The sequence below is a fragment of the Argentina anserina genome, chromosome 6 (genome assembly GCF_933775445.1).
Source record: "Argentina anserina chromosome 6, drPotAnse1.1, whole genome shotgun sequence".
Lineage (NCBI taxonomy): Eukaryota > Viridiplantae > Streptophyta > Magnoliopsida > Rosales > Rosaceae > Argentina > Argentina anserina.
In genome coordinates, this window is record NC_065877.1 from 36,234,208 (window position 1) to 36,248,973 (window position 14,766).

General features: G+C 39.0%; 3 protein-coding genes across 5 annotated transcripts; 2 read left to right on the plus strand and 1 right to left on the minus strand.

Annotated features, from left to right (window-relative positions):
- Positions 1–383: 383 nt before the first annotated feature.
- Positions 384–5,959, plus strand: LOC126797499 (golgin candidate 6). Of its 2 annotated transcripts, none has more exons than XM_050524124.1 (19): positions 384–476; positions 569–672; positions 810–937; positions 1,031–1,083; positions 1,247–1,393; positions 1,512–1,585; positions 1,663–1,732; positions 1,920–1,973; positions 2,118–2,213; positions 2,375–2,425; positions 2,535–2,621; positions 2,730–2,843; positions 2,933–3,004; positions 3,331–3,513; positions 3,695–3,798; positions 3,957–4,005; positions 4,084–4,149; positions 4,311–5,072; positions 5,207–5,959. In XM_050524124.1, exons 2-19 carry the CDS (start codon positions 593–595, stop codon positions 5,747–5,749), a joined length of 2,733 nt encoding a protein of 910 aa, XP_050380081.1. In that variant the 5' UTR covers positions 384–476; positions 569–592; the 3' UTR covers positions 5,750–5,959. The 2 variants fall into 2 exon arrangements, with proteins under 2 accessions (XP_050380081.1, XP_050380082.1); XM_050524125.1 differs by having other exon boundaries at positions 578–672.
- A 1,021-nt stretch (positions 5,960–6,980) lies between these two features.
- Positions 6,981–9,265, plus strand: LOC126799052 (glucuronokinase 1). Its single transcript, XM_050526169.1, has 6 exons — positions 6,981–7,245; positions 7,354–7,503; positions 7,604–7,792; positions 7,877–7,993; positions 8,083–8,243; positions 8,867–9,265. Exons 1-6 carry the CDS (start codon positions 7,018–7,020, stop codon positions 9,108–9,110), a joined length of 1,089 nt encoding a protein of 362 aa, XP_050382126.1. The 5' UTR covers positions 6,981–7,017; the 3' UTR covers positions 9,111–9,265.
- Positions 9,266–11,563: 2,298 nt separating this feature from the next.
- LOC126799897 (uncharacterized) lies at positions 11,564–14,646 on the minus strand. 2 transcript variants are annotated; one of them, XR_007672663.1, is made up of 4 exons: positions 14,195–14,646; positions 13,756–13,920; positions 12,586–12,736; positions 11,564–11,750 (listed from the first exon to the last, which is right to left on the minus strand). XR_007672663.1 is itself a non-coding variant. In XM_050527159.1 (3 exons), exons 1-2 carry the CDS (start codon positions 14,597–14,599, stop codon positions 13,762–13,764), a joined length of 564 nt encoding a protein of 187 aa, XP_050383116.1. In that variant the 5' UTR covers positions 14,600–14,646; the 3' UTR covers positions 12,267–12,736; positions 13,756–13,761. The 2 variants fall into 2 exon arrangements, 1 of the variants encoding a protein (XP_050383116.1); XM_050527159.1 differs by lacking the exon at positions 11,564–11,750 and having other exon boundaries at positions 12,267–12,736.
- Positions 14,647–14,766: the final 120 nt, after the last annotated feature.

Sequence of the window (14,766 nt, forward strand, 5' to 3'; positions counted from 1 at the left end):
TACTCTTTGTTAGTTGTGAACTTGTGATCCACATTTAACAACTACAACATAATATTAATTGTGTGACTTGTGTCTTATATCATCTCCTTATGAAAAGAATCTCCATCACCAACTCATATCCATACTAAGCCATTAACTGATACACACTCAATTCCCCAAGTAGTAACAAATACATGCGAAAACTAGTAATTTCCGACAATCCCAAGGTTTATATGTTTTTTTAAAAACAATATCGGTGACAGCCCAATCCGAAGGTGACTCCACTTCTATTCAAGGCCCAATTTTTGCTTTCGGGTCGGGTCAAAAAACCGGGCATCGGCATCACCGTAAACTTTAAAACGAAGCTCTGTGAGTTTTGGTCGCACAATTATTATTCCTCTCTTAAAAAATTGAAATCGGAATCCCTAAATTTCAACTCTGAATCTCTCCGGGATTGGATCGAAGCCCCAAAGTCCTCAGCTTTCGTTGATCCTCAGGCAAGTGAACTCTTCTGCTTCCAGTTTTTACGGATTCCGATTGGCTTTGAGATTTTCCGTTTTAATTTTCTGCTGACCTTTTTGTTTTTTAGGGTTTTCAGTGGAGGAATTGAGTTATGGATTTGATGAATAGTTACAAGGGGGTTGTAGGACGGGTCTTCGGCAATGAGAAATCTTCAACTTCAAATGAAGATAGGTGTGTAACTTTGATTATTGATTTTCATTCATGTTGCTATTGTTTTGTTTGGTTGTGCATTGCATGGTTTTCGGTTTCGCTTTCGGAGTAGTAGTGTGTGATTTGTAATGTAGTTTGGATTGGTTTGTTTTTGGTAGTTATGTTGAGAGGTTGCTGGACTGTATAAGCAATGGGAAGCTGGCAGAGGATAGGAGGACTGCTATGGTGGAGCTTCAGTCTGTTGTGGCCGAGAGCTCCGGCGCTCAGCTGGCGTTTGGAGCAATGGGTGAGTGCTAGTGGGTTATTTTGGTATAGTGGTTTGCGTTTTTTTTTTGTTTCGAGCTTGCAGTGTTTGAGAGTTATTGTTTGGTTTTTGTAGGCTTTCCTGTGATGATGGGTGTACTGAGGGAAGAACGCGACGATGTTGAAATGGTTTGCCACTGTCTCTTGTTATTTATTTTCATCTCGCTTATACGTCTTTGCTGTTTTTTTTCCCTGTCCCGATGGTTATAATGAATTTTTATTCTAAATGTAGTGCTTTAATATCAATTTGTATATGTGGATGTGTCTCACTATGTGCATTCTACATACGCAGGTCCGAGGTGCCCTAGAAACTCTTGTAGGTGCCTTGACTCCTATTGAACATGCAAAAGTCCCAAAGAACGTGATTCAACCAGCTTTAATGAACACGGATTTGCTTTCTAGAGAAGCAGACAGCATTTCACTCCTCCTAAGCTTGTTGGTGAGACTTAATTTATTGTATTACAAAAATACTGAACGTGATTATATTTAGCTGTAAGCTGTTTTATCTATGTAAATGCTGATAAATTTTAACATATATATGTTTTCTCTCATTGTAGTCAGAGGAGGATTTCTATGTACGGTATTACACTCTTCAGCTTTTGACGGCTCTTCTCACAAATTCTCCAAATAGGTATTAGTTTAAAGCTAGTTGAAAAGTTTGGATCTTTTAATAGTTTAGAAAGAATTCTGGCTGATTACTCTTTTCAGGTTACAGGAAGCCATTCTGACCATTCCTCGTGGTATAACTCGCCTAATGGATATGCTCATGGATCGTGAGGTACTAATCTCTTGTGTAAATATCAATTATTCTTCACATTTGTCACTACCATTTACTTTTGAAGGGTGATTTTTCAAGTATTACATTTTTACTCCAGTTTCTGAAATCTTGAACTTGAGAAGATTGAAATAGGAACAAATGTTATCATGTTCGCTAATCTTACTCACTTCTTGTTGTTGCCTTCTAGGTTATACGAAATGAGGCCTTGTTACTTCTTACTTACTTGACACGTGAAGCTGAGGTGACATTTTCTTTTGTGGTGATTCATATTTATCTACTTTATGTTCAAGATATTTTCTTGAACCTGTGACTGAAATGGAGAAAGCCTTGCTCCACTTTTTTGTTTTGGCACTCTTGTATTGATATAGATTATTGTAATTTTCAGGAAATTCAAAAAATCGTGGTCTTTGAAGGTGCTTTTGAAAAGATTTTCAGCATTATCAAAGAAGAAGGTGGCTCAGACGGTGGTGTTGTTGTCCAGGTGATTCACGTGACCGATTCTGTTTATAATTACTAGTTTCTACTGTGTGGTTTTATGTCTAATAAAACAATTTTCTGATTTGGGTACTCTATTTTCGTAGAGAATTTATTTGAGATATAATTTGATTATATAATTGTTCTAATGTAATTGCTCTTGCACAGGACTGTGTAGAACTGTTAAACAACCTTATTCGGAAGAATGCATCTAATCAGGTTTTCAGCTTATACATGTTGCTGTACTTCTGAAATCACGGTTGTTGTGTTGTTGTCTTTTACACAACTGGTGTATTCTTCCTTTAAATTGAAAGCATGTTTCATTCAGATACTATTGAGGGAGACAATTGGATTTGACCCATTGATGTCAATTTTGAAGTTACGAGGGAGTACTTACAGTTTCACTCAACAAAAGGTTAGATGCTCAGTTTTCTTATCACTGTAGCAAACAGCTATAAATTGTTACTGCACAATTCTTACCGGTAACTTGTTGTTAATTTGGAAACAAACACAATGCCAGTAGACAATAAATCTTCTCAGTTCGTTGGAAACTATTAATTTGCTAATAATGGGAGGTTCAGAGGCTGATCCTGGAAAAGATTCAAATAAGCTGACAAACAAGACAACTCTCGTTCAGGTATCTTGAAACATTATAACCAGTGCTCCAATGAAATATCAATTTGGTGTTATGAGTAATGTCTAAACTTTTAGCTTGAATGGATCTAGAAAAAAGTCTTGGACCATCTTCTAATGCTGGGTGTAGAGAGCCAGTGGGCACCTGTTGCTGTCCGTTGTGCGGTAAGATAGTTCTTAATCCTTCTCTCTCTCTCTCTCTCTCATGACACACACACACACACAATACAAAAACCTTCTCAAGAGATAGTAGTCCATGAAGAGTTTTTTTTCACCTTTGATCTTATTCATTTGTAAGAGGTAGATTAATTGTACCAACCTAGTTCTCTAAAAAAAGTGGTTAAATCCATGAAAGGTATGTCACTTATTATCTGAGAGAATAAAACAAAGGAATTTCTAAAGGAAGGTGTAGAACTTTGCTTTAAAGAATTTTTATTGCCTTGTAGACATTGAGTTGCTTCATAATTGTTAATCTTGATTCACTTCATCAGGCATTACAATGCATTGGTAATCTAATTATCGGGCATTCGAAGAATCTTGATGCCCTTGCAAGCAAAGTTCTTGGAGAGGGGCCACAGGAACCTGCTCTGAACTCAATTCTACGAATCATCTTGAGGACATCGAGTGTACAAGAGTTTGTTGCAGCAGATTATGTTTTTAAGAGCTTTTGTGAGGTTGGTAATGTTTAATTTGCTCTTTGTATCGTCGATCTGTACTTTCTTATGGAGCTTAAAGCAATTTATTTGTTACTGAAATGTTAAATCCCCAACTAATATGACTTCCTGATTGTGGATATTTCTCTTTTTTTATTTTGTGTTAATATTTTCTGAAAGTGCTTCCACCTCACTTGATCAGAAAAATGCTGATGGCCAGAAAATGTTAGCGTCAACATTGATTCCTCAACCACATTCAATGACTCATGCACCCCATGAGGGCGATGTCAACATGTCATTTGGAAGGTCGGTTCATTTAGGTGCATCTTTAGATTTTTAATGCATGCTCCCATTCTTTGTTGTTTATTATATATCATCTTTCTGTGCATCCTATTATTTTCATGAATATAGATTTAAAAACTAATTATAGTAATTAATGTTATAAAAACTTGATTGTCTTGCAGTATATTGTTACAAGGTCTTACCATGAGTGAGAATGAAGTTGATCTTGAGGTAATGCAATGCTTAGTTGCGTCTGAGTTTTGTAAGACTGTATAACTCTGCTTCATTAGCTAATATATTGCCGCGCAGACATGTTGCAGAGCTGCCAGTGTTCTATCTCATGTCATGAAGGACAACAATGAGTGCAAGGAAAAGGTATGCTGTTACATCATCTTCTAATTGTTCTGATGCAGTACAAGTATGATAATCATATTTTTGGCTGATCATGCACTTCATTTAAATTCATGCTTTCTTTTGTGTCCTATCACTTGACACAGCTAAGGTCCTAATTCTGACCTGAAAAAAACAATTTGCAGGTTTTACATATTGAACTTGAGGCACCTACGCCATCTTTAGGCGCTTCTGAACCTCTAATGCATTGGGTGGTAAAATATTTGGCCCTTTCCTCATCTATGAAAAACAAAGATGGAAAGTCTAGTGCCAATACATATGTTCAACCAATTCTCTTGAAAATGCTGGTGACTTGGCTAGCTGATTTCCCTAGTGCTGTGCACTGCTTCCTAGATTCACGTCCCCATATCACATATCTGCTCGAGTTGGTGTCCAGTTCATCCTCTACGGTATTCATAAAGGGGCTGGCAGCTGTTCTTCTAGGAGAGTGTGTTATCTACAATACATCTGGTGAAAGTGGGAAAGATGCTTTTACTATAGTTGATTCCATAAGCCAGAAGGTCGGACTCACATCATACTTTCTGAAGTTTGATGAGATGAGAAAAAACTTCCTCTTCACCTCTGCAAGGTCTGCTGAGCCCCCTAAACAATTAACCAGATCTGCTTCTGCTGGTATGGTAGAGCCCGAAGATGTTGATGAGAACAATTTATCAGATCAGAAAGATGAGGATCTACCTGTTCTCTCCTCAATATTTGATGCTGCATTTGTAAATTTTATAAAGAGTTTAGAGGCAAACATCAGAGAAAAGATTGTTGAGGTTTACAGTCAACCAAAGAGCAAGGTGGCAGTAGTGCCAGCAGAATTGGAACAAAAGAGTGGGGAAAGTGATGGGGAATATGTCAAGCGTCTGAAAGAATTTGTGGAAAAGCAATGCTTTGAAATTCAGGTATTGCTTTTACTTTCTTATAGCAAGCACTAAGGATGTAGGGAAGATAATTGTAGAAGCATGCTGTGGTATGTGTGTTATGAAAGCAATTTGTTTTTATCAATATTTGGTTTCATAATCGTTCTATATTTTAGGACCTCCTCGGGCGCAATGCAAGCTTGGCTGAGGACGTGGCAGCAAGTGGTGGAGCCAGTCATAGTCGGTCTGAGCACGGTGCAGGCTCAGATAGAGTTCATGTTGAGACACTTCGACGAGATCTCCAAGAAGCCTCTAGGCGGTTGGAGTTGCTCAAAGCAGAGAAAGCCAAGATTGAGTCTGAGGCATCCATGTACAAAAATTTAGCTGGCAAGATGGAATCAGATCTGAAGAGTCTATCAGATGCTTACAATAGTCTTGAGCAAGCCAATTTCCAACTAGAGAAGGAGGTAAGGGGTCAAAAGGGTGTGGGGTCTTTGGCCTTTCCAGATGTGGATGCAATTAGAGCTCAGGCGAGGGAAGAAGCTCAAAAGGAGAGCGAGGCAGAACTGAATGATCTTCTTGTGTGCCTTGGACAAGAACAGAGCAAGGTCGAAAAGCTTAGTGGTAGGTTGTTAGAGTTGGGGGAGGATGTAGACAAGCTGCTTGAAGATATTGGAGACGATATGGGATTGCCTGCAGATGAAGATGAGGAAGACTGATGATGCCGGTGTCTGAATGATGTTTCATGTCATCTGACCATGCATCGGTTCCTTCATCTTCTGCTTGGATGGTTATGCTTGGCTCTCACTTGTATATTACTAGTTGAATCAATTTATTGTACAGTTTGATATTTATTCTCAATGATACTCGTCTTTCTGGATAAAACTGTTGTTTTAGTTGAACTTGAAATTGACATTGTGAATTTGTTTTCGGAACCTCTTTTCATCAGATTAACGCTTGCCTGATCAATAACTGTTCTAATTTCGATCGTGCTCCAATATAGTGGACAAAGTTGAGGGGAAAAAGCACATGATCTATGAGCTTACTTGTTCCTATCAAATGTTGATAACACTGGTGAAATATGGATATGTGTGAGAAAAGAATTTATGATAATGAATACTAGCTGCATATTACCTGTGGACTGAGTAAACATTACAAGTGCGATTGTCACTTACAAATCCAGCATCATCTTTCCCATTCAAGATGCACATTCCAAGAGTGTAAGCTAATGGTAAGAAGATATGAGGATTTAATCATATCGAGCCTAAGTTTTCCTATTTGATTTCAACATTCATAGTATCTCCTCTATTAGTAATCAAAATACAAAATTCACACCTCACAAGTATCAAGTAATAATATATAATATATTTATACTTTTATAGCCAAAACTCATTTTGTCAATTAAAATGGGTGTGAAAATATATAAACACCTTGTACTATATGTTATTATTAAATGAGATTATATAATTCATGAACAAAAAGTTAATTATTAAAATTAGAATAGAAAAAAAGAATTATTCTCTATACATGTAACTTCTCGTTCCATATAACTGACCAATATCTCTAATATTTATAATAATTGCAATTAAATTTTATTTATATTATAATTATAATTAACACGGTGTATTTTATTCATATATATTTATTAAATATCTCCATCACACGTCACTCTCACCGGTCAATCACGTTATCCACGTCGATAATACGAAATTCGTAGCACCTAAAAACACCGTAATAATTCGGTAGAGAATAATAATGCCAGGTATGGAGAGATGTGACAACTAGGCAGATAAGTTGTACCAGTCAACATCACTAGAGAGTTTGTGATTGACAAAACACTGAGTTCTTGAAGTTGTGCTGTTTGGTGTTTTCTAGGTAAATGCCAGATAAGCAAAGACGTGGCAACAACTAAGCTCTTTATAAATCCCAACAGTCAACATCGATCAGAGTTCGACAAACTCTTTCTCTGGGGGGACCTGACCTCAAAATGGATCATCGGAATTCCAAAACGGCGCCGTCGGAGGCGGTCATCGAGCACCGAGCCTACGCCAGGGTCGGTCTGCTCGGCAACCCCAGCGACGTTTACTACGGCCGCACCATCTCCTTCAGCCTCGGCAACTTCTGGGCCTCCGTCAAATTACACCCCTCCGATGACCTCGTCATCCAGCCCCACCCCACCCACGACCTCGTCGTCTTCTCATCTCTCCCCCACCTGGTACTCCATTGCCCCTCCCCCTCTCTCTCTCATTTGACTGTTTCCATTTGGTCAATGCAGAATTCTAGATGATTGCACTGTTTATGATGACAATGAATTGTGGAACAGGTGAATCGGCTGGAGAACGAGGGCTATTACGGCGGTGTTCGGTTGCTGATGGCAATTTGCAAAGTTTTTTTTGACTACTGCAAGGAGAAGGGGATCCATCTCGACTCTAGAAATTTCACTCTCTCGTATGATACCAATATCCCTCGTCAGGTGAGAACATTTGATTCAGTTTTTGGGTTTTGGTTTAGGGAGATTTGAGTGATTGTGTAATGGTGATGAGACATTTTTTTTTTTTATGTTTGTTTTACAGACCGGGCTTTCGGGTTCTAGTGCTATTGTGTGTGCGGCGCTTAGCTGCCTGCTTGACTTCTACAAGGTGAGGCATTTGATCAAAGTGGAGGCCAGGCCCGGCATTGTGCTCGGCGCGGAGAAACAGCTGGGAATTGTTGCTGGTCTTCAGGATCGGGTTGCGCAGGTTTATGGAGGACTTGTTAACATGGTAGTCTCTCAACCGTTGCTATTGTTTAACTGCTCATATGCCACATATTGTTTAGAGAAATGTTGTGACTTTTTGGCTTCCTAGGAATTTGACAAGGAACATATGGATAGTTTGGGGCATGGCATTTACACGCCGATGGATGTTAGTTTGCTCCCGCCTCTACATCTCATATATGCCGAGAATCCAAGCGATTCTGGAAAGGTTAGCATTACTTATTGTTTATCTTCCAGGTTTGGTTTTCAATTGTTGGAAATTTTCTTGTGGACTGATAGAATGTATTGTAATGACAGGTACACAGTACCGTTCGCCAAAGGTGGCTTAATGGCGACGAGCTTATAATATCATCTATGAAAGAAGTTGCAGATATTGCGAAAGAAGGAAGGACAGCCTTACTTGAGAAGGACTACACTAAACTAGTAGCTCTTATGAATTCAAATTTTGATCTGAGAAGGTTTGTGATCTCTGCATCTCTTCATTTGTCATGCTATAGGGACAACTATGCATCGTTTGTGTTATGAGATTTCTCAGCTTTGATTGTTGGAGCTCTTATGATTATATATTGTTAATAGAAAGCACAAGGCAGTGTCAAAAAGTGCAAAAGAAATGTGATAATTATGTGAGCATATTTGTATTTCATACATAGTGTGATAGGCTGCTCAGAGTTATTATACTGTTGTCTATCAAGGCTGATTGTTCAAAACTTTAATCACTTTCTGTTGGTTGTTGAAGTGTTGAACTTAGAACCATCATTTCACTTTCCAATCCCCTTAAGAAACAAGAAATTTATGTCTCATAGAAAGAAGGTGAAAAAGGATATCCCAATTGCTACAAGTGAGGTTGAACTTTTAACCATCGCCTAATTATTACCTCGATCTGTTGAGAAGTTAAAAAGTTTGTTGCCTTTGTTTAAAAAAGATGAGAAAACAAAGGAATTGCATATAATATGGTGTCTACTTGAATGATTGATGGCCTTGGGTGAGATAGTGTAACAGGTTGCATTTTGTGACAACCTCACAATCTGAGCTTTTATGCATGTTATTTCTGTTGTCTTATTGCTATTTGAATGTTGTGCAGACGCATGTTTGGAGACGATGCACTTGGTGCTTTAAACATAGAGATGGTAGAGGTTGCCAGAAGGGTGGGTGCAGCCTCGAAGTTCACAGGTAGTGGAGGAGCTGTGGTTGTATTTTGTCCTGATGGTCCTTCTCAAGTGAAGCTATTAGAGGTCGCGTGTGTAAGTGCTGGTTTCAAACTTGAACCAATTAAAGTTATTCCCTCTCTTCTAACTGAGGTTGATCTTCAAACCCTGTCAAAATAAGCATTTGAATTCTTTCCAATTTAGTTACTATGCATACATTAAAATTTTACACCCTTCCCCTCAATCTCTTGTCCCATTGAATGTATTGGCTAAGTACAACCTTCAGTTTGTTGATGTGTGTTGTTAATAAAAGAGAGAGATTTCAATTTGGTTTAGATGCTATCAGCCTGAACCCTCTCTACCAAAAATGTAGAGCCAAACAGTATGCTTAGTGGAAAATACAGTATTTTGAGGAGTTTTGAGCTAGTCGTAAGAAGATGTCTTCTCTTTTAAGTTGTGGGACGAATTATTTTCGGCTTTGTATTTGGCTTGCATGATTAGACTCATATTGAAAGGGCGGCATGATCAATGGTACAGTTTGTGATGGCTGCTTGAAATAATCGTTTGTGTTATGGATTGAGCATAGTTCACCTTTTCTGGGATAGAGACTCCAAACCAGTTTGTGATTGCGTAAATTGTTTCACGCTACCACCATTGCACATCTCAACTCGTTAAGCTCAACCAGAACAGATGCTCTTTGTGTTGTATTACCTAGTCGAGCGTCAAAACAGCGAGTGTCATTATATCCCTCCTGGTATATGTGAATATAAATGGCTTTCAGACCCGGAACAAAAATTAACCAAAGCAAAAGAATCACTTGATTCACTTCCACAATAGGGCGCCATAAAATCATAAAGACCAGCCTGACATATTCAGATTGGCCATGAGTAAGAATGACAGAAACACTCGCATTCGGATTAGTAAGCTAACGGATTTTCAGATTTGACGTGAGATGGTGAACTATCCTATAGATTTTGGAGTGAGCCACAAAATATAGAAGTTTTAGGTCGGGTCTTTGTGCTTTAATGACTATGGATGCGGTGCCGACGGGGCTGAAAAGCTTTCACCAAACTAGGATGGAGGATACATGAGATCAGACTTAGATTAGTTTCCGATAAAATGGTCACACATTCATCTAACTTAGTTTTCTAACATTAGTTTTTGAACCCAAAAACGTTCGGTTACCATGTAGGCTTGTGTTAGATCGGACCTTATTTTCAAGACTTTGGAATGTCGCAGTGGTACCTATATTATGCATATTTGTACGTGTTACCTTCTTATCTCCAGTAGCAGTGTGATAGTACTGTAATCTTAAGATTACATAAAAGGAAAAGAGAACCTCAATCTTACATATACAACACACCACTACCATTACTGCTAGAGAACTCAAAGCATATTCCTACACACCGCAATCAACACTGTCTTGAGCTTAAACAAATTAAACACATTGCTTCAAGGGAAAGCTTTCACCAAACTAAGGTGGAGACTACAATATCAAACTTAACCCATCCCGTCAAACTTAGATTTCTAACAATGGTTTTGACAATCTTGAACTCACACAAATGTTCAGTTACCATGTATTAGATTGGACTTATTTTCCAAAAGATGGAATGTTGTAGTGGTACTCATATAGTCATATAGTGCATAGTCGTATGTGTTACCTTCTATCTCCAGTAACATTGTGATTGTAATCAGATCAAATATGCATCAACCCGAAACTGATTGTAAATCATTACAAGAAAGAGAATTATTAGGAACTAATAAAAGGAGATGAGGTTCTCTTATCTCACAAATACAACACACCACCACCACTTTGAGCTCAAGACCGACCTATTCATAGTTTCATACACAGCAATTATCACAATCCTATCCCCAATCTCTCTAAACACATTGCTATGTGCTGAGTTAAGAGGCTACTGAGAGAACCCACTTTCTACTTTCTAAGCTTCATAATCTTGTTGATAGTTAAATTTTGTAGTCACTCATACTCTAATATCACATCACAAGCAAAGAAAACTATCTTATATTTCCCTACTATTACTTGTCACATAGCGATATCATTAGCTCCCGCGGTGAGAGATGAACAATTTAGACATGAGAAGTAGAAGGGTCACTTCACTGTCAAATGACTTAAAATCAGCATGTTGGTTTAGCTCGATCGAGTGTTCTTGGCAATGGTCTTGCTGCCTCGTCTAATGGTGACCCGTACAAAGACTTATGGAAGAAATTATCGCAAGCTAAAGTACCAGGGTAAGGGTACGAATATGTGCGTGGAGAGCATGCCCTAACCTATTGCCTACAAGGAATCGACTGGTTTTAAAGGGATATAAGAGTACTCTCTACCGTCGTCTTTGCAACCAGTGTAAAGACTACAGTGCATCTATTTTGTTAGTGTCCAGTTGCGCAAGATTTCTTCAGAAGAATGTCCTTTGATCATCAAAGTGCTCTTCTGCCCAATGTGTTTCAAGATTGGAGGCTTGAGAATTCAATGCATCTGAAACCGGACGTTTTGGAAAGGGGTTTTAATGGCTATTTGGTCATTATGGAAGAATAGAATTGCTGCTCTACGGTAAAATAAAACCCCGGCCTACTGCAGACTTGTACGTGGGAGGTTTGACTTGGTTTGAGGAGTAGCACTATGGTACATACAAAACAAGACAAGGCTTGATGGAAACCAGAAAAGAGAGGCAAAATCAAGTTAATGTTGATGGTGCCTTCTTAGTTCTTACCTTCACGGACTCATGGAGGATTGGGAGTTCGCAAAGATGGAACTGGAGCTTCTAATGTGACTTTTTTCCAAGCGGGTGCAGCACGTTTTATCTGCAAAACACGCGGAGCTAATTGCTATTAGAGGGACTAGAGTTGATCCCGATTCCAGACCATGAGACTAAGAAATGTGGACATCGAAACTGATTGTCAAGAAGGCAGTGGTACGATATATCATATATATCACCCAGAAAGAAATTTAGAGGTTCTGACACTTCACGATGATATTGCCGACGGGTTAGCTTGCTTAATATATATCACTTTGATTCAGAGTTTAGTCAGTTTACCCAATATAGTAGTGTTAGCTTCCAGTAGCTGCTAGCTAATATTGAATTTGACAGCCATTCTCAGTTAAGGATGTCCTGCGATCAAATTATAATCCTCCTATTTGAGTCTTGATTGAGAATGTTCAATACCTTTCAGAAAAAAAAATAAAAGGCAGACACCTAATTCTTAGGTTGGGTCTCGAGTAATTTATTGACTAAGAAATGGGGGCTCTACACTGCCGATGGGGCTGACAAGCTTTCACCAAACTAAGATAGTTGGATAAAGGATATATCCATTAAGATAGTAAACTTAATTGAATCAAGCTGAAACTGATGAATACAAGAAAGAAGAAATATAAACTAACAAAAAGGAGAAGACAACCTCAATCTTACATATACACCCACATCATCACACTACTGCTAGAGAGCTCAAGAGCTAACAATACACACAGCAATCAGCATAGTCCTAAGCTAGATCTAATTAAACACAGATTGCTCTGTGCTGACTTAAGAGGCTACGGGGATCCCACTTTCTACTTGTTAAGCTTCATCATCTTGTGGTTAGTTTAAATACATAACTCACTCATACATAAAGCAAAGAAAACTATCCCATACTTCCCTACCTCTTGTCACTCGTCGCAGAGTGATCTCATGAGCTCGCGCGGTGAACCCCAAATTTGAAGATCGATCAAAGAATGAGCTACATCTTCCTCTTCTGCACGACACTTTGCATTGACAATGTCATCCAGACTCGATCGATTTCTACGCTTCTGCCTGCACAAATGAAAGAGAATATCAATTCAATTTTGCTCACAAGCCTAAGTCAATATTTAACACAGAACCTAAAACAGTTCAGTATCAAATTTATATACAAAATATCAAGGGCAGTTAAGAGGTTAAAGTAGATCAGAGACATGTAATTGAGCATTTGGTTTAGAGGAAAGGGAAGGATTTCAATTTGGTTAATTATGATGCAGCTTGAAACCTCTCTACCTATACATCTAAAGACAAAAGCCATATATACTTTTTTTTTTCTTTCTGAAAGAAAGCCAAACATTTTGCCAAGTGGAAAGTAAAACACTTTGAGACGATGGTAATAAGTAAACTGCAGCAGGAATATATATTTTCTGCTTCGTATTGCCTTTCATTCTGACATGGTGATATATAAACAGGGTGACTCATGTTGAAAGGGTGACATGCTCTATAGCACAGTAATTTTTTATGTTATAGATTGAGGATGCTTGCTTTAACAAGGATAAAGATGAACAGTGATCCGACCAATTTGTGTTAATGCTGAGATTATTTTTCATGCCACCAACATCGGAAAAAGACTCAACCCATAAGGTTTAACATAAAAAGATACATTACTATTGTATTGCCTAAGTTTTTAGTAAACTAAGATGGAGGACACAATCCTCATTTATCTTCACTAACACTGCGATACTAATCTTAAAAGAAATATGCATCGAGCTGAAACTGATATTAATCATTACAAGAAAGAAGAAATGGAATTAGTACAGAAGAAGAGAACCTCAATCATAGTTATCATACATATACAACCCACCACCACTACTATTTGCTAGAGAGCTCAAAACCTATTAAATACACAAAGCAATCATCACATTCCTAAGCTCAATCCAATCAAACACATTGCTCTATGCAGACTCGAGAGGATACTGGAGAACCCCAGTTTCTACTTTCTAAGCCCCATCATCTTGTGGCTAGTTCGGTTACATAACTCACTCATACTATATCACATCATAAGCAACAAAAACTACCACATATTTCCCTACCTCTTGTCACTCGTCACAGAGTGATCTCATGAGCTCGCGCGGTGAACCCCAGATTGGTAAATCGATCAAGGACTGAGCTACATCATCCTCTTCTGCTCGGCACATTGCTTCCACCATGTCACACAAACACGAAACATCAGCAATAATCGACTCCTGAGCTTCGGCCTGCACAAACGAAACAGGAAACTCAAATAACTTTTTCTTCTTAATTCAAGTCAATTCTACCTATAACAAGCTACAATTCAAGTCAATCCAGTATACGAATTTATATACAAAAAGATACAAAATTTCCTAGGGCAATTAAGAGGTTATAAGTAATTCAGAGTAATGTGAAATGCAAGAGAACCCTAAAAGCCCCAAATTTCTAAATGTTTAAAACCCTAATTCCCAAATTGGTTTCAATTTCTATAAATTCCGCCAAAATTGAAAATTCAACTACCTGCAGGAGCAGCTCGTCCAGCGCCGACTCCGAGCTCCCATTCCCGGCGACGCCATTACCGCCAAATGACGCCGTTTGGTCTCGTTCGCTTTGCTCCAACCGCCGCCGCCGAATTAGACTCGTCTTCTCCTCCATGGCCTTCAGCCTGGTCGTTAAAAGCTCCCACTGCTCAATTTCGGCCTGGTACTGAACCTTGAGCTTCAGCAGAGCCTTCTCCCTCCACTCTCTCCGCCGCGCCTCGGCTTCCTCGTCTGCGGCGGAGGACGGAGGCGGTGGGGCGTCGTCACCGCCGTCGACGTCTAGGCGGCGCTTCTTGGTCCTGTTGCGCTTGTAGACGAAGCCGTCGTCGTCGCGGCGGAGTTCCCACACGACGTCGTTTTCGGTGGCGGATGACGTTGGTTCCATTATTGCGAGTGGAGCGGGAAAACCCCCGAAATTTAAGAGAGCCAGAAAAAAAATTGAAGTTTGAGTTTTGGTTTCAAAGGTGTAGAGAGAGAGTAGAGACTACACTCTTAAATGTGGGGACTCCCCAAAACGATGTCGCATTGAGAAACGACACCCCGTTTTAGCTG